This window comes from Physella acuta, unplaced genomic scaffold (genome assembly GCF_028476545.2).
Source record: "Physella acuta isolate Inbredline_101_S28 unplaced genomic scaffold, ASM2847654v3 ptg000190l, whole genome shotgun sequence".
Taxonomy (NCBI): domain Eukaryota; kingdom Metazoa; phylum Mollusca; class Gastropoda; family Physidae; genus Physella; species Physella acuta.
The window spans coordinates 128,927-152,737 of NW_026731709.1; the positions used below are offsets into that span (position 1 = coordinate 128,927).

General features: G+C 42.4%; 1 protein-coding gene across 1 annotated transcript; it reads right to left on the reverse strand.

The window, feature by feature from the left end:
- Positions 1 to 18,179: 18,179 nt before the first annotated feature.
- On the reverse strand, positions 18,180 to 23,541 carry LOC131936845 (putative uncharacterized protein DDB_G0283467; the record flags this gene model as incomplete). Its single annotated transcript, XM_059293944.1, has 3 exons — positions 23,535 to 23,541; positions 22,970 to 23,053; positions 18,180 to 18,289 (listed from the first exon to the last, which is right to left on the reverse strand). Coding segments are annotated over exons 1-3 (201 nt in total), but the record flags the coding sequence as incomplete, so codon positions are not given.
- Between the last annotated feature and the right edge of the window lie 270 nt (positions 23,542 to 23,811).

Consider the following 23,811-nt stretch of genomic DNA (forward strand, 5'->3'; position numbering starts at 1 on the left):
ACCAGTCTGGTAAATGACTTAATTACCAAAACATAATACATAGTTGAAATTATCAAAGACTTAATTCAACTCATAATTTAAATAACTATTTCCTATGTAGTAAAAAAACAAAGACTTCCTTATCATCAAGGTATGTTATTACCACGCATGAGTAATATACTTTGTTGTCTCCCCTAGTCGACCCATTTCAGTCATATCTAGGTCACAACACAACAACATTGCCTTTCACAGGTATGACTAACACACAATTCATCATTGAGACTTCCGTCTTATTGTTATGCGGAATAATAGTCTCTAACTTTTACTTGATTTACTTTATTCACTGTTAATTAATAGTATAGAATAGGTTTAACATAATACAGTTTACATTCTTTAGATATAGTACACAATTTATGTTTACTCAAACACATTATTTGATATTTATATATTACAGTTACAGACTGTATAATATTAATAAACTGTCAATTGATAATTTATCTTAGCATCCTCTATAGCATGAATAATCGTTCTCGTGCAGTTGACGATGACCTGTATGCCATCTCTCCCTCAAATTGTAGCTTTTAGCTGTGCTACCATAATCATTTCCTAGATTTCGTGTAACTTGTGTTACTTCATTTGTTTTAATATTCTCCTCTGGTTTCTGAACAACGTCAGTGGTTATCTTGCTTTGTGTATGTTGGTTTGGTTCATCAACCAACTCAATATAAATATTATGGCATTGCTTTGGCCTCTCATAATATGTGTTGCGTCGGTAACTTCCATTAGTATACCTATTCACACTTTTGTTATTCTGATTTGAAGTTGATACATTTCTTAAATTACTGTATTTCTCACATGACTTTCTGTGTACATAATTGTTTCTTCTCTGATTTGCCAACCTATGCCAACATTGATTTTGGTAATGACCTGTTTTTCCGCAGTAAAAACATCTAGATTTTGGCTTCTTATAAACATGGTGACTGTATTCATAGTTTGCTAAATTTCTTTTTCTTTCATTCTGTGCATTAATGACATTAATGACATTCTTATTAACATGTTGACTGTATTCATAATTTGCTAAATTTCTTTTACTTTCATTCTGTGCATTAATGACATTGTAGTTTCTAGTTACTGTTTCATCTTTCTTAACTTCCTTGTGCTTCTTTATTGATTCTAATTCACACATAAATTTCTGTGTTAATTTCTCCATTTCTTTGTTAAATTTATTCTTGAGTTCTAGGATATCTTCTTTAAAGTTTGACTCCAGATTTCTAAGTAACTCCTCAATAGGTACGTTCTCTTTATTGTGGCTTATTAAGTTCACTGATTCATTAATCATCATTAGTTTATCATGATTCCTGCCATTCTCCGATGGACTTATTAAATCATCACTGCCATTGACTGATGGGCTTATTAAATCATTTTGACTACCATTCTCTGATGAACTTGTTTCTTGTTGACTGCCATTCTCTGATGGACTTGTTTCTTGTTGACTGCCATTCTCTGATGGACTTACGATACAACTTTCAATAATATTCTCGTGTACCTGCGTATCATTCAAAAAAGAGTCAATCTTAAGACATACTAATGTATCTGTCACCTTTAAATCATTATTAAGTTCAACCTCTGTTTTATCCTTGGGTTTCAATTCTTCCTGGACTATGTTACTCTGTTCTTCATTCCAAAGGTTGCCAATATTTACTTCTTCAAGTTCTGCTTTAAATTCTGTCTGTTCACTTTCTAATTTTGGTTCATTTGTGTCTGTTATAGCTTTCATTTCTAATAGTTCTTGTTTATATTCTAGTTCATGTAGGCCAACTTGTTTTTCCATAGTTTCAGCCCTTTTATCTGCTCTCTGTTTTCTGTTTCTTTTTTTCCGCTTTCCTTTTGGTTGTACAGTCTCTTCTACTTTATCTAATTCTGAAATGTCTTCTTCTTTATGCATGTCTGTAATAGCTCTTGATCTATTACACACTATTTCTATCATATCATCTAGTTCTCTCAATACATTTCCATGAGCTCGTCGGGGTTGGTCTGTTTCTTCGTCCCATGCTTCTTTTGCTTCTTCTATGTCTTTTTCAAGTCGATTGGTTGCCCAGGCTATCTGCTTATTCATCTTCTTAATGCCTTGTGCCCTCGCCATTTCCATATATTCTTCCAGTTCTGTTTCATGCTTGTGTTTTCGTTCATCATCTTCTATTTTCCAATTCCTTTCCTCTAACCTCCTAGCCCTCTCTTCTGCCTTCCTAGCCTTCTCTTCTTCTTTTTCTTCAGCTTTCGCCTTAGCAGCTTTTTCTTCTCTAGCCTTCTCTTCTTCTTTTCTCTCAGCTTTCTCTTTAGCAGCTTTCTCTTCATCTTTCTTTAGTAGTTCTTTTATAAATGCCAACCTGTCTTCCTTCGGAATGTCAAGTTCCTTCACAAGTGCTGTATATGTTTCAAAATTTGACATTTTGATATATTTTCTATGACATAAAATATAAATTCATTAGTTGACAATAGATAAATGTTAATTAATTTACAATACCCTTTCTTGTATTCTGGCTTTGTTCAGTTGATTAGAGACATCTAGTAATCCAAGAAAAGTTCATAGTACATATATAGTACAAAAATAGTTCACTTTGTTGATTCCAAAAAGTTGAAAAAATTCAAAATAGTTCTAGTAGCCTGTTACAGAGTAGAAATTTGTCCAGTTTTAGATAAGACATCTTTAGGAACAGTTTAGGAACAGTTACAAAAATAAACTTGATCTGCTAAATCCAAACAGTAGAAAAACTTGAACAGCTAATCCATATAGAAAAAACTTGAACAGCTAAATCCAAACAGTAGAAAAGAAACACTAAGACTTGATCGGCTAAATCCAAACAGAAAAAACACACAGACGATATTTACTCGACATTGGTGAGACAATATCGAAATAAGGTGATAAAAATTATCACGTTGATGACTTGACTTGAACAAAACGTCTGACTTGACTACAGCAACCCTTCTGACTTGAGTGTAGATAGATGACTTTCAAGAACTTGACGTACTTGGTAAACAGTGGAAGACCACAGACTGTAATATCTCCATTTCTGACATATGTAGCACCAATTCTTCAACCACTTGTGACATCATAAGTAACAGTAATACAATGTAGCAACATCACTTTATTGCCTCCACTTCTGACACCATATGTAACAACATGAATTCTTTGTTGTTATTGTGGGTTCTTCAATATACTCATACGAGCAACAGTAGTTGTGAAACAATAACTTTATTTACACTTTGTACAGAGAATTAATAGACCCATAGTAAATCCATGGTCACAACTGGTATAAGTACAATCACAGTCAAGAAACAAAGTGTCGTAGTAACATCCTACATTCACAGCCACAGTCCTCAGGTTCAAGTTCTAGCACACAACAACCGTTCACCTTTTTGCTCTCCCTTTTATTCACTACTTTCTCTCCCCTTACGTACATGAGCGATCTCACCCAAAAACATGGAAAAACACATGACGATCGCTCAAACAGTTCTTCCGCTAGCCAGGTACTCTTCATTCATGCAACTTCATGTAAAACACAATAATATAAACATACCTAATTATACAGTCTGTGACAGTGTTAGAGCCTTACAATCTATGGAATGAACAGTTTCAATGTTCGAACCTCGAAACAAGCGAACCGAATATTTTACTGGTCGAACCTTTAAACAGCCGGTCAGATGACTACGTTGTTCGAAACTCGAAACAAGCGAACCGAATATTTTACTGGTCTTTAAACAGGACAATTAAATTGTTTCTGCCCGCACATTGCTAGTCTAGATAGAAAACAATTATTTTTTCTTACATAAAACAAACATCACCAGCCCTTTCATGTTACCGTCCATCTATTTCTGTAATGCTTCGTTGTTGCCATCTTTCTATGTGTGTCAACGACAAGGCATAAATTAAAATTCATCGTAGCTGGGCCACTCAATCCATTCAGGAACATTGACTCCATGCAAAAAATTCTATGTCTATAGAAATAAATTTTCTGAGGTTTGTCTGGCACTAGACAGATCGAGAAACAACTCAATAAGAGTTTGGGCATCTGAATGGCAGTCTGACATCTACTGACAACACGACTGTCAGCCGAAATACTGACACTGACAACGTGGCAGTCGGCCGAAATAGTGACACTGATGACAGCCAAATTACTGACATTATACTGTCCAGTAACCCAACCGCTTCTTGCAATGGTAAATTAATTAAACAATTAAAAATATGTAACATTCGGGCAGTTTGCGACAAGTGTCTGGGGTGTTGGATAAAAGGCCGATATGGACAAAGGCCGACATGGATAAAAAGCCGACATGGACAAAGGCCGACATGGATAAAAGGCCGACATGGATAAAAGACCGACATGGATAAAAGGCCGATATGGACGAAAGACCGACATGGTCAAAGGCCAACATGGATAAAAGGCCGATATAGACAAAGGCCGATATGTATAAAAGTCCGACATGGACAAAAGGCCGACATAGACAAAATGCCGACATTTCAAGTGTGTGTGCTTTAACATTTCCCGTTGCTACACATACCTCTGTCCCCCATGTCATGTGCAAGGGTTAATTATCTACTCAAGGCTAATTAGTTACGTAACCATCTCATTGGGTCAGATCGAATCATTGAACAAATTAAAAAGTATTTAACAGGGAATAGAAAATAAATGCCAATCTATATTTCACGTCACGGGTTTCTATATCGCTGATGAAATCAAAATATAAACACACCCGGAGCTAACTGTTATGGAGCATAAATAAATATTCACCGATAGCGTTTTCATTTTTTTTTAAATACAAGTACTCTAACCCTGATGGACGGGGCGCATTAAGGGCATTTGAGAACAAAAAGTTCCATAACTCCGGGCCGACACGGCAATATATTAAAGAAAAATGTGATTTAATGACAAAAATAGCAGGCAATTTTTGCCGCCCCAGTTATAGAAGAGCCTATGGCTACGGGAGATTTTTTGACAGGGGCGCTAACTCCTGCCGGCCATAGATCACAAGGGCACACACTCGGCGTGGAGGTACATCTTGAGGAGGGGAGGAAGAGGGCTGCTCTACACCAGGTGATCTGAGATTAACGAATTCAAAAGCTGCTGTACACAATGCGGGGTCTTGTTCCCCGCTGGTCTGGTGTAGGTCAGTGTGACCTCACGAATCTATTTTTAACCCCTCACCTACCGTAAACCCGTTTCCCATTGGTCAAAAAACTTGTGGACTCAGCACAGGACCCGTCTTATTAACCCCATACAGAACAAGGCTGTCTCATTATCCCACACACAAGTCTGTCTCATTATCCCACACATAAGGCTGTCTCATTATCCCACACACAAGGCTGTCTCATTATCCCACACACAAGGCTGTCTTATTATCCCACACACAAAGCCTGTCTCATTATCCCACACACAAGGCCTGTCTCATTATCCCGCACACAAGGCTGTCTCATTATCCCACACACAAGGCTGTCTCATCCCACACACAAGGCTGACTCATTATCCCACACACAAGCCTGTCTCATTATCCCACACACAAGGCTTTCTCATTATCCCACACACAAGGCTGTCTCATTATCCCACACACAAGCCTGTCTCATTATCCCACACACAAGGCTGTCTCATTATCCCACACAAGCCTGTCTCATTATCCCACACACACGCCTGTCTCATTATTCCACACAAGGCTGTCGCATTATCCCACACACAAGGCTGTCTCATCCCACACACAAGGCTGTCTCATTATCCCACACACAAGGCTGTCTCATTATCCCACACACAAGGCTGTCTCATCCCACACACAAGGCCTGTCTCATTATCCCACACACAAGGCTGTCTCATTATCCCACACACACGCCTGTCTCATTATTCCACACAAGGCTGTCGCATTATCCCACACACAAGGCTGTCTCATCCCACACACAAGGCTGTCTCATTATCCCACACACAAGGCTGTCTCATTATCCCACACACAAGGCTGTCTCATCCCACACACAAGGCCTGTCTCATTATCCCACACACAAGGCTGTCTCATTATCCCACACACGCCTGTCTCATTATTCCACACAAGGCTGTCGCATTATCCCACACACAAGGCTGTCTCATCCCACACACAAGGCTGTCTCATTATCCCACACACAAGGCTGTCTCATTATCCCACACACAAGGCCTGTCTCATTATCCCACACACAAGGCTGTCTCATTATCCCACACACAAGGCTGTCTCATTATCCCACACAAGGCCTGTCGCATTATCCCACACACATAAGCCTGTCTTATTATCCCACACACAAGGCTGTCTCATTATCCCACACACAAGCCTGTCTCATTATCCAACACACAAGTCCTGTCTCATTATCACACACAAGGCCTGTCTCATTATCCCCCACACAACGCTGTCTCATTATCCCACACACAAGGCTGTCTCATTATCCCACACACAAGGCTGTCTCATTATCCCACACACTAACCTGTCTCATTATCCCACACACAAGGTTGTCTCATTATCCCACACACAAGTCCTGTCTCATTATCCCACACACAAGGCCTGTCTCATTATCCCACACACAAGGCCTGTCTCATTATCCCACACACAAGTCTGTCTCATTATCTCGTGGTTGACCCAACATTTGTTTCGTGGTGGTCCCAACATTTGTCTCCCACACACAAGGCTGTTTCATTATCCCACACAACGCTGTCTCATTATCCCCCACACATAAGCCTGTCTCATTATCCCACACACAAGGCCTGTCTCATTATCCCACACACACAAGTCTTGTACACACACACAAGGCCTGTCTCATTATCCCACACACACAAGTCTTGTACACACACACAAGGCCTGTCTCATTATCCCACACACAAGGCCTGTCTCATTATCCCACACACAAGTCTGTCTCATTATCCCACACAAGCCTGTCTCATTATCCCACACACAAGTCCTGTCTCATTATCCCACACACAAGGCTGTCTCATTATCCCACACAAGCCTGTCTCATTATCCCACACAAGGCCTGTCTCATTATCCCACACACAAGGCTGTCTCATTATCCCACACACACAAGTCTTGTACACACACACCAGGCTGTCTCATTATCCCACACACAAGGCCTGTCTCATTATCCCACACACACAAGTCTTGTACACACACACAAGGCTGTCTCATTATCCCACACACAAGGCCTGTCTCATTATCCCACACACACAAGTCTTGTACACACACACAAGGCCTGTCTCATTATCCCACACACAAGGCCTGTCTCATTATCCCACACACAAGGCCTGTCTCATTATCCCACACACAAGGCCTGTCTCATTATCCCACACACACAAGGCTTGTACACACACACAAGGCCTGTCCACACACGTAATGACCCATTAAACCTATACAGGGAACCCATTAACCATCGAGATAAAAGTACGAAATAGCCCACCCATTCTATACACACCTGTATTCTTGAATTACACAACACGACAACGACACCAAATACCAAGACGTACTCTACTTCATCTGCCATATGAACTAATCTAGACACAGACAATGTTTCTGTACACGTGTAAACTGACCATTGAAACCAGTCACAACTTCTCTAAGAACGCCATTGTTGTTCTCTTAAAGCCAATCTACGTCTGTGTCTGGCGTGTGAGTCTTAAAGTGGAATCCTATTCCTGTATTTGAGAGGTCACTCACCCCAAGAATAGCGAGTTGAACTGACATTTCCTGTCAGACCTTGACCTTGATGACAGGTCGAGCAGGTGGTGACCAGTGGCTGTCATTTAGTGACGTCATGAGAACAATAGAAACAGTTATTGTTCTATCATCTGCCGCGCAGACACAAGTCTAGGTCTCAAGTACTTGTGGACATTTGTCCCGTGGTTGTCCCAACATTTGTCTCGTGGTGTCCCAACATTTGTCCCGTGGTGGTCCCAATATTTGTCCCGTGGTTGTCCCAATATTTGTCCCGTGGTCCCAATACTTGTCCCGTGTTTCTCCCAACATTTGTCCCTTGGTTTGTCCCAACATTTGTCCCATGGTTGTACCAAAATATGACCGTGATTGTCCCCATATTTTTTCTGTGGCGCCCCTAAATTTCGCCCCCCCCCCCCGTTAGTCCCTAACTTTTCATGACATCTGACGTCATTGCCAGATGTCAACATGGGACCTCCTGTCATACAACTGTCGTTTACTATCTTGATAGTCACCACTGTGTCACCAACGAACAACCAGCAGCTACCTGTGTCACCCTTGTGTAGGCATCTGATACATGATGTATCACCATTAAACAGACAGTTGCTACCAGTACCGACATCTTGCTAAAAACTAAGTATGGTGGCACCGACGCACTAAAAACTACTTAACAAGGAGGGGGAGGGGAGGAGGAGGAAGCTGGCCAATTAAATCAAAACCAGCCATTAGATATTTTCGGCTGTGTTCTTAAACCACGCCCATCACAAGATGACACCAATTAAATAGTTGACGCTTCTTTGATCTCGCCGATCGTCGCGTCATTATCTTCTCAGTTCTGTGGGGAACAAAAGGTTTGTTGTGTGCCAGAGTTGGTACTGGTCAACTAGCCCAGTGCCATTAGTTCAGGCTTCAACACTGAGGGGAGTTTGAATTGACAGGATGTTAGACTTAGAGGATCGTATGGGGAGATTCTGTAGGGAGGCCGAGGTTGGATCTTAGAGGATCGTATAGGGAGATTCTGTAGGGAGGCCGAGGTTAGAGGATCTAAGTTAGACCTTTAACCTGAGGTACCTGAAAAATGCTTTGGACATATGGGAGATAACTCTCATTGAGTTGGAGATTACTGCAGCAGGGGGATAACTCTCTCTCTAAATGAGATAGTTTTGTATCAAGTGACAATTCTAAACTTTGAAGTTGCTGAACAAAAAATATATATCGCAATCTGCATGTCCCCGGACAATGATTGAATTATTTTCTACGTTAAATGCAATAGTATGGGCTAATAACTTAGTAAGTTAATGGAAAGAGCTAATGCGATAGTTGGCTAACTATGCGGACAAATAAAATAATGGATTAATGAAGAGGACAGTTTATATATCGAGCAGTTCGACACAAGAAATCGTACCTTTCGTCTAGAAACAATTCAACATTTTGTAAAATACAATACGTGTCTTATAAGCGGCAGTTCAAAAAACTCTTTCGTTTCTCGAATAATTTTTCTGAGTAGCTTATATGTCAAATGATTATAGGAGTTCATAAGTTACATTTTTTAACAAAAACCACAGGCCTTCTGTAAACGGTTATTTCCAAATATTTGCAGGAAAGTTTATTTCTTCAAACAAAAATATATCAATCATCATTTTCAAGGGGAGCGAACTCTCTCTCTCCGCAAACAGGGGCGATAATTAGGCAGCTAGTTTTCACGGAGCAGCTGCAGACGTCGGTTTCATTATGAGGAGGTAATCGGAGTTGTTTAGTTTATCGGTTACAATCTCCATATTTACGTTTATCGGTTGCAAGCTCCTTCTCCAAATGCCGAGTGTTTCAACTGATAGCACTGCAGACAGAACGTACACTTTTTTGTGTATCACGTGATTGCCGGTGTAGGCGGGTCTGTCTGTCTGTCTGTCTGTCTGTCTGTCGTTGGAACTTACACTGTTACAATACACGACGGGGATTCGCTTGGATTTGTCTGTCTTGTTTCTATAGCAACACAGCCGCAGACTGCGGTGTGTTTAGTCTCTAAGTTTTTCCCCTTTGCCAAATAAATATATATACAATTGTTTTTTTTTATTGTTTTAAGCGCTCTTCATGACGGGGAAACAAATTTTTCCTTTAAAAAAAAGTATTGAGATATTATTTTCGACTGTTATTGACATAAGCTGTCTTTAAGCAGTCATAACAAAATATATTCAGTTGGAGGATGGCAGAGGAATCCAGTTGACTATTTTTACGGGGTAGGGAGGGTACGACATCAAGATTGGCTACAGACACATCAAGACCGGCTACAGATGAAACAAGATCAACTACAGAAGTAATTTAGACCAGCTACATAGATGACACATGTATAGGGAAGCTTGGGTGTGCTGATTGTATCAGGGTCCATACAATCAAAAGCAAGAGCCGGCTACTGCGGCTAACGAAAGACATTACGGACACAAGCGCACATCGCTAGCTGCTGAATCTTTGATAAGATGCTACGGCTATTAGGGCGTATCTCTGGCTACAGCCTCTCACAAAAATGTGCCAACCCCCCTCCCCATATATCCTCTCATAGAGACATGCCCCCATCTCCTTAACCCCCCACCCCCGCCCCACACACACAGCCCCTCACAGAGACGTACCCCCATCTCCATATTCCACCCACACAAAGATGCGCTGCTCCAATGAATCAAGACCCCCCCCCCCCCCATAGAGCCTATAATCAGTTATGTGAATCTAATCACCACACGACCTTGACCCATCTCCCCTGGAACTGTAGCAGAGGGTTTCTCTGGGACCTATCTGAACGGAAGTGACCTCATCTCTGTCCACTGCCCCGTAGATAAAAGCCCCTCGTATAGCCCAGGATAAAAATCACAGCCAGATTTAGCGCCCATAATTAGACGAAGCTATGTATGGTAAATAACTCGATTTTACATATGACACTGCTGATTTAGGGTATACATATTTTATATAGGCACATACTATATTACATCTAAAAATAAATATATACTTAAAACTTGTAAACTATAACCATATTCCATCGAATCTTTTGTTGTGTTCGATTTAATCAAGTATTTACTATTTTTCCTTGTTGACGAAACATTTTGTTTAAATAAAAAATTACTTATTATGGTATTTAAAATACAAACATTGAGTAATCCGAGCAGTAGTTCTATTTTTGTCGTGGTAGAATATTTTTTTAACAATAGAAACATTTATATCGAACACAGTAATATAGTCAGTCATATTTTGTCTAGTTTGTTCACATTATGCCCAGCCGTTAGCGGCTTGTTGCACGTCAACAGCTGTGGCGAATTGTCTACATGAGAGTAATGAATGTATTGAATTAATGAATGTATTGAACTTTGGAGGACACTTAGACTAATGTTCTTCATTCACAGGACAAAGACTTGTAATTTGTAAAGTACGTTTTTCAGAGCTGGTTTAGTGTGAGATATTTTTGATGGCGTTAGTCACTGAATGTGTTTTAGACATCTGGTGATTGCTATGTGTGTCATAGTATATGTGGTGATCGCAATATGTGTCATAATGTGATGATCGCAATATGTGTCATAATGTGGTGATCGCAATATGTGTCATAATGTGGTGATCGCAATATGTGTCAGTATATGTGGTGATCGCAATATGTGTCATAATGTGGTGATCGCAATATGTGTCAGTATATGTGGTGATCGCAATATGTGTCATAATGTGGTGATCGCAATATGTGTCAGTATATGTGGTGATCGCAATATGTGTCATAATGTGGTGAACGCAATATGTGTCATAATGTGGTGAACGCAATATGTGTCATAATGTGGTGATCGCAATGTGTGTCACAGTATTTGTAGCGGTCGCAATACGTGTCTTAGTATACGTTTTGATCGCAATTTGTATTCGCAACGTTTGTCTTAGTACATTGGTTGACCGTCATGTGTGTTACCATGTCTGTAATATGCATACAACTCTGTCTCCTATTTTTCTCAAGTTATGCAGTGTTTGACCTACGAATGCATCTGTATGTGTGGTACACTATAGATCCAACCTTCTGGGTCGATGATCACACCCATGACCCCCCTCCCCCCACGAGTAACATCCGTGTGATCCCATTAAAAACGAACCCCTATCTTAGACCCCTACCACTTTTACCAGCCCGATTCCTGAGACTACCATAACATACCAACCTGATGGCTGAGACCTATATCAGCCCGATTCCTGAGACTGCCATAACATACCACCCTGATTGCAGGGACCTATATCAGTCCGATCCCTAGGACCCCATGCAATTACCAGCCCCATTCCATTGACTCCATTGACTAATACCACTCCGATCCCGTAGACCCCATGACTTATACCACCCCGATCCCTGGGACCCCCATGACTTATACCACCCCGATCCCTGCGACCCCCATGACTTATACGACCCCGATCCCTGGGACCCCCATGACTTACACACGTACCGACGCCGCCAATCGCATTTGTCTTGTCCACGTTACCAGCTCCCTGACTCCCGGTTGACGCTGACTCGGCATCTAATCCTGCCGTGACGCCACTACCCTCGAGAGGAGCTAAATCTCCTTTCCCACTGTTAACCTCGTTTTTATTGATTTACTCCCCCCCCCCCTCCCTCACTCTCCCCACCCCTCACCCCCACACAGGTGAGTGTGAAACTCGAAGTGAACAGCCGGGATCAAAGCAGCTCCAGAGCGACAATTCAATCAACATTTAGGTATCAGGAAATCTCAATTTGGGCCCCTGCAATCCGACCTTGACATCTGGGTTCACACGAGCTGACCTTGACTTTGGTGAACTCAAATTGCATTTGCTGGTGAAAATCTGTGTCTCGGGGAACTATTTTCTCTACTCGCCTCCGTTTCGACATTCGGTCTTCATCAGCGATCTTTCCGACTGTTTTTTAAATAGATTGTGTATACTAACAACTATTTTAGTGTGTCGATTAAAGTTCAACCTATTCTAATTGTGTGCCATGAACCAGTGTGTAGGGTAGCAGACGATACAACATATATTTAACTCGTGCTCACCTTTGTTCAGAGACCATAGCAAAGTACACACAGTAATCAAACTCTCAGATTTCTTTGAAAATAACGTCGAGACCCAATGACCTTTAAACTTTAACTCCGTAACTTTCAACTACTGAAACTAAATGGACGTGATTTGTCCAAGATGTCAATACTACATTTCCTCTCATGGTTACATTTTAACATTTTCTAAACTGAAATTTAAAAAAAATGTAAATGGAACAAAACTGAATGAATGAAGTTCCTGAACTGAGTGTAAAGTTCTTATCGGAAACTCAATGTTCCTAAACAGATTAAAAATAAAAAATAAAAAATAAAAACGGAACGAAAATTCCTAAATTGTTAAGTTATGATACTGAATAAAAAGCTCATGACCAAAATAAAAATTCCTAAACTGAATAAATATTCTAAAACGGGATGAAAATTTGATAAATTCAATAAAAAGAAACTGGTTGCCGACTACTGAAATATGTTTGAAAGAAATCGAATGTCCGAAATTGAGGTTAATTACCAGTGCGCAAGAAAAAAACTCACATAGCGGCACCTCGTTAGGTGCACTCCCAATGTGCGTGACTTCATTAGGGGCGTGAAACATTGATACCAGTCGGCCATCTTGGGATACCAGTCATGTGACCTAGGGGAACCTTGAGCTGGGATATATTTTTTATTTTGTGCCGTGTGCAACATGCGAGTCTGTGGTGGAGTATGGTGGTGTGGTGGAGTAGGGTGGTGGAGTATGGTGGTGGAGTACGGTGGTGTGGTGGAGTAGGGTGGTGGAGTATGGTGGTGTGGTGGAGTAGGGTGGTGGAGTACGGTGGTGGAGTACGGTGGTGTGGTGGAGTAGGGTGGTGGAGTATGGTGGTGGAGTACGGTGGTGTGGTGGAGTAGGGTGGTGGAGTATGGTGGTGTGGTGGAGTAGGGTGGTGGAGTACGGTGGTGGAGTAGGGTGGTGGAGTATGGTGGTGTGGTGGAGTAGGGTGGTGGAGTATGGTGGTGGAGTACGGTGGTGTGGTGGAGTAGGGTGGTGGAGTATGGTGGTGTGGTGGAGTAGGGTGGTGGAGTACGGTGGTGGAGTAGGGTGGTGGAGTATGGTGGTGGAGTACGGTGGTGTGGTGGAGTAGGGTGGTGGAGTATGGTGGTGTGGTGGAGTAGGGTGGTGGAGTACGGTGGTGGAGTAGGGTGGTGGAGTATGGTGGTGGAGTACGGTGGTGTGGTGGAGTAGGGTGGTGGAGTATGGTGGTGTGGTGGAGTAGGGTGGTGGAGTACGGTGGTGGAGTAGGGTGGTGGAGTACGGTGGTGGAGTAGGGTGGTGGAGTACGGTGGTGGAGTAGGGTGGTGGAGTAGGGTGGTGGAGTACGGTGGTGGAGTAGGGTGGTGGAGTAGGGTGGTGGAGTACGGTGGTGGAGTAGGGTGGTGGAGTACGGTGGTGGAGTAGGGTGGTGGAGTAGGGTGGTGGAGTAGGGTGGTGGAGTACGGTGGTGGAGTAGGGTGGTGGAGTAGGGTGGTGGAGTACGGTGGTGGAGTAGGGTGGTGGAGTACGGTGGTGGAGTAGGGTGGTGGAGTACGGTGGTGGAGTAGGGTGGTGGAGTACGGTGGTGGAGTAGGGTGGTGGAGTAGGGTGGTGGAGTAGGGTGGTGGAGTACGGTGGTGGAGTACGGTGGTGGAGTACGGTGATGTGGTGGAGTACGGTGGTGGAGTAGGGTGGTGGAGTACGGTGGTGGAGTACGGTGGTATGGTGGAGTACGGTGGTGGAGTACGGTGGTGGAGTACGGTGGTGGAGTACGGTGGTGGAGTACGGTGGTATGGTGGAGTACGGTGGTGGAGTACGGTGGTAGAGTACGGTGATGTGGTGGAGTACGGTGGTGGAGTGCGGTGGTATGGTGGAGTACGGTGGTGGAGTACGGTGATGTGGTGGAGTACGGTGGTGGAGTACGGTGGTGGAATACGGTGGTGGAGTACGGTAGTGTGGTGGAGTACGGTGGTGGAGTAGGGTGGTGTGGTGGAGTACGGTGGTGGAATACGGTGGTGTGATGGAGTACGGTGGTGGAGTACGATGGTGGAGTACGGTGGTATGGTGGAGTACGGTGGTGGAGTACGGTGATGTGGTGGAGTACGGTGGTGGAGTACGGTGGTGGAGTAGGGTGGTGTGGTGGAGTACGGTGGTGTGGTGGAGTACGGTGATGTGGTGGATTACGGTGGTGGAGTATGGTGGTGGAATACGGTGCTGTGGTGGATTACGGTGGTGGAGCACGGTGGTGCAGCACGGTGGTGGAGCACGTGGTGGAGCACGATGGTGGAGTACGGTGCTGAGATTTTAACCGTATATCTGAGCGCCTGGTAGTGGTCACTTCTACTTGCAGGACGCGCGCTAGTAAAGCGGCTAGTTCGATAATGACCTGTTACTTTGTAATCTTTTGTAATCTTTTAAAGGTAGCCGACAATCTTTAATCATAAACGTGATTGGCGAGAACACAATATAAATAAACTGGAAATTTTTAACGCCGTTTTACCGCTAACAAAATATAAAGCTCTCTGCTCAGTTTTTTGAGCTGATGTTTGTAATACTTTATCTAGTAAAACATATACAATTAGATAAATAATGTTTATGCTTAGATAACGATAATGTTTTGTTTCTTCCGTGCGTGTATATACAGACGTTGTATGTGAGTTCCACTAAGTCTGACTGTTGTACAGGTTAAAGATAATCTACTTTTTAAAGGTTAAGATCCCTTTTTTAACCGGCCATTGAGTTTGTCACATTCATTAGACCTACAACCGTTAGCCACCCGCCACATCCCCTTCATGTCGTATATGTACATATGTCACACAACGTTTGCAATATACCAACAGCTGGTCTATGGTATCATAAATTCAACTCTTAGCTGGATGAAGGTTATATAACTCATATGTGTGTCGTCATGTGTCCTCGGCTCATATGTGTGTCGGCATGTGTCCTGGACACAGACGGGAACAGATGAGTTGTCGTCAAACCCGCATTTGATTAGTCTAGTTTGGTTTACTAACATCACCATGTATCAAACTCCACAGACGGCTGAACTTAATGTAACAAACATGCCAGTGATTCGGTACAAGTTTCTACGCGTATAACGAAGTAAGAGTGGAATCGTTCAGACGTATATCGAGTAATAAATTAAAATGAGGTAGAAGTCTAAAACAAAATGGACGTTTAGCGAGGACTGAGGAAAATTTAAAACGTACAGCGAGGCATAAGGAAAACGTTGGACGCACAAGCGATGCATGAGGAAAAAGTGGAACGTAAAGTGAAGCGTAAAGAAAATGTAAGAAAAGGCATGAGGAAAAGGTAAGCGATTAATTCGCGTAAAACATATCGATTAAAATCAAGGTACTAGAGTATTCACAACACATTTAACATCTCGGCGATTAGCGAGTTAGAAGTATAAAAGTATCGATTGTAAACAAGACAGTCTCATGTCTCTCTACCATTGTCTTAACTAACCCGACAACCAAACGGATGTTTAGGTCCTGCCACGTGATGTTGCAGACACACGATGCCAGACAATGTTGAGTACTTGATTTGTTCCCGTCTTCACACGTTACACAGTTATGTCCTAGTAGCTGGTCTCTACCCCCCCCCCCCCCCAACAATCGTTCACTGTTTCTTGTATACTCGCACTCAAGCTTGGGGTAACTATACATCAACACCCCGGGATTAACTCAACTCACACACACACACACACATTCAAGACTATCCTAACCTTATCTACAAATGACCTATAACAATGTAGTTGTCCGTCAATAGGTGTCATCATATCACATATTTATATTTAAAGCACGCTGACATCGTTTGGATCAAAGACTGACAGCATTTGGTGAGTACAGTGATAATTTGTAACTTTAAGAGAGCGATTTTAGCAGTTACTTTAACTGATAGCACACGCATAATTTCTATACTATTTTTCTTTGTAACGCGTTGAAATAGGTAACAAACAGTCACAAACGGTCACAAACGGTCACAAACAGTCACAAACAGTCACAAACGGTCACTCTCGCATCCCCAGGGTTCCTACCCCTGGTCTAGTAGGGTTAGTTAAGAAACAATTGCAAAAAGTAGTAGAAAATTGTAGAACTGACTTGCTTTCCACGTAATTTAATATTCGTCTTAACAATCCCAATTTTTCTACATCCGAAGTCCCCTCTACCTTAAAACTAAAAATATATTCAAAAAATAAATTTACCTTGGCGGTATGTAGGTAAATTATCAATCCAACCAATTAATCTTTTGACGTGCGTAAAAAAGTTAATTCCAAAAGTTTTGCCTCTGCGAGAGCTGTTCTACTCACCGCGCGAGACGGGGCTAGCACGAGACGGGGGAACTCACCCAGCCCTCGTCTCTCTCGCCTCCCCTCGCTTCCCCCGCCTCCCCTCACCAGCTGCGAGTGTCGCCGGTCCGGTAACCGGAAATCGCAAGTTCTACCCAAGCAGCGATCTCGCGTGCGGTAATTCCATTTCTATTTCTAATTAACTCTCGAAATTTTCGTCATTTTTTTCTTGCTAATTATGTTAAAAAATAAACAAGGACATTTTAAAAAAGCAATCAAAGATATTCTTACGACAGCGATATTATCTCATCAAATAAATGAAAAAAAATATTTCGAATTATTTTTGTATTCTAATGGAATAAATCGGTAGAGTTTCAAAGGTAGGACGGGGAGATGACTATAGGTACTGGGGGACGCTATTATAAGGTGACACCAGCAAAGGGTGACACCACTAAAGGGTGACACACAAAGGGTGACACACCAAAGGGTGACACACCTAAGGGTGACACACCTAAAGGGTGACACACCTAAAGGGTGACACACCAAAGGGTGACACACCTAAAGGGTGACACACCAAAGGGTGACACCATTAAAGGGTGACACACCAAAGGGTGACACACCTAAATGGTGACACACCAAAGGGCGATACCCGTAAAGGGTGACACACGAAAGTATGACACCACTAAAGGGTGACACACCAAAGGGTGACACCACCAAAGGGTGACACCACCAAAGGGTGACACCAAGAAAAAAATGTAGTGAGAAAACAAGTGTTTTTCTCATTGTATCAATAACTGATTTCAATCAAATAAATTATTATTCACAAAGTGACACCATTCAGACATATCACTCCAGTATCCATTGTTACAAATTCAAAGCGTGTTGGTGTTTGTGACACAATTAGAGTGAGGCGACACCTAATTAAAGTCTTTGAACTTGTCAATAATACAGATATCAAATCTCTGTATATTATGTTACTAAAAGCATGATGACGATGATTATACTGATGATATTGTTGATGATGATGATGATGTTGAAGATGTTGAAGATGATGATGATGATACTGATGGTGATAGTGATGATGATGATGATTATGTGATGTGATGTGATGTGATGTTGATGTTGATGTTGATGATGATGTTGATGTTGATGTTGATGTTGATGTTGATGTTGATGTTGATGTTGATGTTGATGTTGATGTTGATGTTGATGTTGATGTGGATGTTATCGTTAATGTTGATGATGATGATTTTGAAGATGATGTTGTTGATGAGGATTATCTACACTACTTGTTCTAATGTGCCTACGTCTCGCCTTATACCAGATCTACTCTACTTCTCCTGTTACGCCTGTGACTGCATGATCTCCACCCAACGTGTCTGGTGAAGTGTTCATTAAGTCTAGCCGATCTAATACCGCCAGCAAACGTCTGGTTGTGTACGATCAACCTGATTTATCTCACCCAATCAAAGCCTTCGTTGTTTACAAACACCACACCGTATCTACCAAAACCACACACTAATGCGGGGAAAAGGGGGAAAAACAAAAACATATTTCACATTCTTCTAAAAGAAATCAAACTGCGAGTTTTTTTTTATGCGCAGTTAAGATGCGCGCTTACTTCTCGCGTGATCCCCCCTCCCCCCGCCTCTTCATAAATCAAAGGGAAGTAACTAGCGTTTCTGAATCGGGCGGAATGAAATAAGATAAAAACTGTTTCACTAAGGCCTGTCTCGCCACCAGGGGTGTTAACTCTTCTAACGAAATGTACACCATTTTAAAAACTGTGGGTTTTTTTTTTCGTGGATACAGTGTTATAGATATACAGTCACGTGATCACGCTCAGTGTGTGAGTTGTCACGTGATGAGACCCACTCAACCGTGTAAGATGTATTGTTGGGTTCAGGAATTATTGCAATTTACGAAAAAAAAAAATTTTAAAAGAGTTTATGGAGTAACATTGCACATTGACTGAAACCTTCTTAATAGTTCTATCGTCCGCACTGACAATCAGTACACATGTGTCAGGTGTGTGCCTTGACGTCCGGCGAACCCCTGAGACTGACTCGCCGAACCCCTGGAACCCCTTGGGTTTGATCGTACCCATCACCGAACCAGAGTTTATTCCAGGCATATTTTCGGGAGGGGGGCGCTTAGCCACCCCCCCCCCCCCCCCCCCCCCCCACCCCCGAAAAAATCTACCGCCATCGAACAAAATAGGATTTTATATAGAAAATATATACTTTTAACAGTGTTCGCCCCCCCCCCCCCGAAAATTTTAGTCCGCCCCCCCCCCCCTCCACCGAAAATTTTAAGTGCCCCCCCCCCCGGAGAAAAATGTCTGGAAGAAACACTGCACCGAACTCTCCCAAGTTAAGAACCACTGTACTAACATGTTAATGGTGGGGTTATCAACTAGTTTTTTTTATTTATTAAACATGTGTATTTGTGTGTGTGGGGGGGGGGGGGGGGTCAGAATCTTAATTAAACCCTGACCCACACATTATCCACAATAACTAACTCGATAAATTACGGGGGGGGGGGGATTAAGAAATCTGCCTCCTATAAAAGAGAAATGTCTACATTTCCCAACATGCTGCAATCCATCATGGCCGCTAATCTCCACTCCCCTCCACTCCCCCCCCCCCCCCACACACACACACTACCACCGACTCTACCCATCATAGCGTGAAAATTGTTTATAACAGCTCCATTAATTTTGTCGATAGGTTCTAAAAATAGAATTGTTTTTTAAAAAACTAACTTCCTTTTATTCATTTTTTTTGTTAAAATTCCCCTAATTTTTAAACTGAACTCCACACAACACATCACCACCCACCAGCACCCACCCACATATCTCTACCCCCACCCACCACCACCCACAACCCACACCCACCCGATATTGAAAACAGCCAACCTATCAGCCAATCAGACCGAACAAAAAATGTCTAATAGGCGTATGTGTACGGCTGCTTATTGAAGTTTAAAGAAAAATTTCTACTCAAATTTAAAGCATAAATTTTACAAGGACTTTGAAATTAGGCTAGAAATAGACATGTGTTTATAATGGGTTTGACCACCAGGCAGACTGACCTTTCTTAGTGTTGACCTTCTGACCTTGCAAATTGCCCAATCAGATTGCATGTTTTGATCACTTGAAACGGTTTCAGCCAATAGTTTAACATCACACAACTTCAAACGCTGACAGTGTTAGAACTGTACAGCAGGGTCAACATTGCTGATTGGTTTAAACATATCACGTGATAGTTTTAACGGCTCGCGTTGTTTTTCTGTGGTAAACATTTTAACGCGTTAATGGCATATGACCACAGGCGTAGCTAGGCAATGCGTATAGTCTGAAAACAACAACCCAACCCTAAACTGCCGAAAACAACAACCCAGCCCTAAACTACCCAAAACAACAACCCAACCCTAAACTACCCAAAACAACAACCCAACCCTAAACTGCCGAAAACAACAACCCAACCCTAAACTACCCAAAACAACAACCCAACCCTAAACTACCCAAAACAACAACCCAACCCTAAACTACCGAAAACAACAACCCAACCCTAAACTACCCAAAACAACAACCCAACCCTAAACTACCCAAAACAACAACCCAGCCCTAAACTACCCAAAACAACAACCCAACCCTAAACTACCCAAAACAACAACCCAACCCTAAACTACCCAAAACAACAACCCAACCCTAAACTACCCAAAACAACAACCCAATCCTAAACTACCCAAAACAACAACCCAACCCTAAACTACCCAAAACAACAACCCAACCCTAAACTACCCAAAACAACAACCCAATCCTAAACTACCCAAAACAACAACCCAACCCTAAGCTGCCGACAACAACAACCCAACCCTAAACTGCCGAAAATGTCTGTCTGCCAACTCCATCCCGCCAAACACTTATAAAGCTGCCCCCTTGCCGCTCTATTTGCCGTTATAGGCTTGTACTGGTATAACCCCATCATCATCATCACTGCCCGTCACCCCGGCTGGGGTATGGGCAGTACTGACCAGAATATCCCTTCGTACGTCGATATCACAGAAACAGGTGAACTCTACTTCACTTGCCCCATGGACCGACAGGTTCGAAAAGGGCACGTGTGTTACATTTTACTTACATGTCTCTTTCCACCATATCCCCCCTTCTAGGCTTATATAATAAACCATCATGCGCCCCCTAAACGCTGACATACTGTCTCCCAATACACTATTTATACGTATATATATATGCCACCGCCCCCCCCCCCCTCCCCACACTCACAAACACATCCATCACTACTTACATCTTTCTGAATAACAATAGTTTACGCTTAAGTAAACTTATTTTTCTTAGTTTTTGTTCTTAAAGTCAAAACATTAGCTAAGTAATATATTTTTTAAAAACCTCCCACTTAGCGCATGAATATAAACATTGGAAAACCCTTTACAACATCATTTTATGGATGACCTTCCCCCATCTACTTCTCGCCTTAATACGTTAACAAGTGCTTGTCGACATAAAATCTAAAGTGCCGACGCTATAACTCTTGATCTCATTAAAGTTTCATAATAACTACAATATTAAAATGTCTACATTATGAAACCTGGTAAAAGTCAGGATTTTCTCTAAAACCTCACAAAAAATATTCTAGAAATTTGTCTGGTTTTTAGACTGCTAAGTGGAAAAAAAAAGTTTAATCTGTTCGACATGTAATGAGGCATACTAGTGAACCACAAACCCATCTTTTTGGGGAAATCCTCTAGAACTTTCTATACTTGGGAGAAGGGGGAGGGGTAGTTTTGTGGGTGTCGGGTCGATCTACCTAAAAGAGGGCTGGTCATTCCACGTATTTTGGTACAGTAAGTACAGCGACTAGCGTTGGAATTCCCGATTTTTTTTACGATGTAATTCTCAATTTAAACCCAGGCGTATCTTGATCCATGTGGATATTTTATCGGGAGAGGTGATGGATAAGGGCGAGTATAGGAGGTCAAAGGTCGCGACACGAGCTTTGGATTCGTCGTGGCACGTTCGATGCACGTGCATAAACGTCTGCGCGTTTTATTCATGGCGGGCTGTTTGTAATGAGTGTAAACAGTGCGAGGGGGTGCGGTGGGGGGGGGGGGGGGGGGGGGGGAGAGGGGTGACACAGGATGGGACGTGGAAAGTAAAAATGTATGCACACAAGTTGCGGCATGCAAACAACGACACTCCGTTCACTGGATCAAATTTTTTTTTACATCAACATCAGGGTGTTAAAACAGGGGTTCTTAGCCTGGGTTCGATGGAACCCCAGGAGTTCGGTGAGTGAGTCTCATGGGTTAGGCGGAGGACAAGACACACACCCGAATCATGTGTACTGATTGTCAGTGGGAAAGATACAACAATAAAGAAGGGTTCGATGAATATGCGTATGAAACTGGTGGGGTTCGGTACTCCAAAAAAGTTATGGTATTATATATCCAAGTTTTTACTATAAACCTCTTTGGTAAGAAATAGAAAAAGAAACATTACTTTAAAAACAACTGATAAAATGCTGCTAATAAACTGCTACAAACAAAAACTGCTACAAAAAAATCTGTCCGAACAAAAACTGCTACCAACAAAAACTGCTACAAAAAACTGCTACAAAAAACTGCTACGAAAAAACTGCTACAAAAAAACTGCTACCAACAAAAACTGCTACCCAAAATAAATTTCCGCCTTAGCGTAAACAGTCCTAAATCTCAACAGTGACGTCACGTGCCGTGGGGGGGCGCCGACTACAATCAGAACCCCAATCATCACAACTCTATCCCCACTATAACCCTCCCCACCCCCCCCCCACTCCCACTAATGTTGTAAACAAAAAACTCACTCAAGAGATAATTATTCCTTATCGGCATTTTTTTATCCGGCTCAAAGGCTGCTTCAGTAGGGAATCAACACGGTCGACCTGATTCTCAACTCACCCTCGCCACCATCCTCGCCACCATCCCCGCCCCCATCCCCATCCCCGCCCCCATCCCTGCCCCCATCCCCGCCCTCTCCAAGTTCTACTCACACTGACATACCTGGCGAGAGATAAACAGACTTTTAAAGATCAGACAGACAGTCAGACACAGACAGTAAAAACCCAGCATAGACCATTAGGCAGACACACAGACAGAGACAAAGATAGCATGAACCATCAGAACAGACTTACAGACAGTACAAAACCCAAAATCAACCAACGTTAGGGAAAGTAAAGGCAGCTGGGCATAGTGCCGACCCTAGGGGCTTTTTTTTTAAGAGAACTTTACTTTTATCTTTCTGGTCACCATGTTTCTTGACCTAGGCTGCACTTAGCCCAGCCGCCTATACTTTCCCTAACATGAGTTAGGTACCCATCAGAACTCGAGACTTTCGCCTAGCACTCTACCGCTTAGTCCACACTGTCCCATGCTTCTAGATAACAGTTCAAAATTATCTGTTTTTGGGCACCATAGTTTAATTAATGCTTCTGTCTGTAGCAAAAATTCCCTTCTGTTCACTTACCCCGCATATTTTTGTGCAAGGCGCATGCAGTCTTGTATATTTAACAGTGGCTCTATAGTACACCCATAAATTTTCATTGAGAACAGAGTGCCACAATTTGTTCTTTGAATAATCTTTTAGTAACGTGTCACAGAAGAAGGTCAGCCGCCAACAAAGATGCTGATGAAATTACCAAAAAGAGATGACCAATTAAATGACTCCTTTTTACACAGGTCAATACAATAAGTCAATGACAACTCGATATTCACATCTTTCGATCAACCAAGTTTCGAGACGC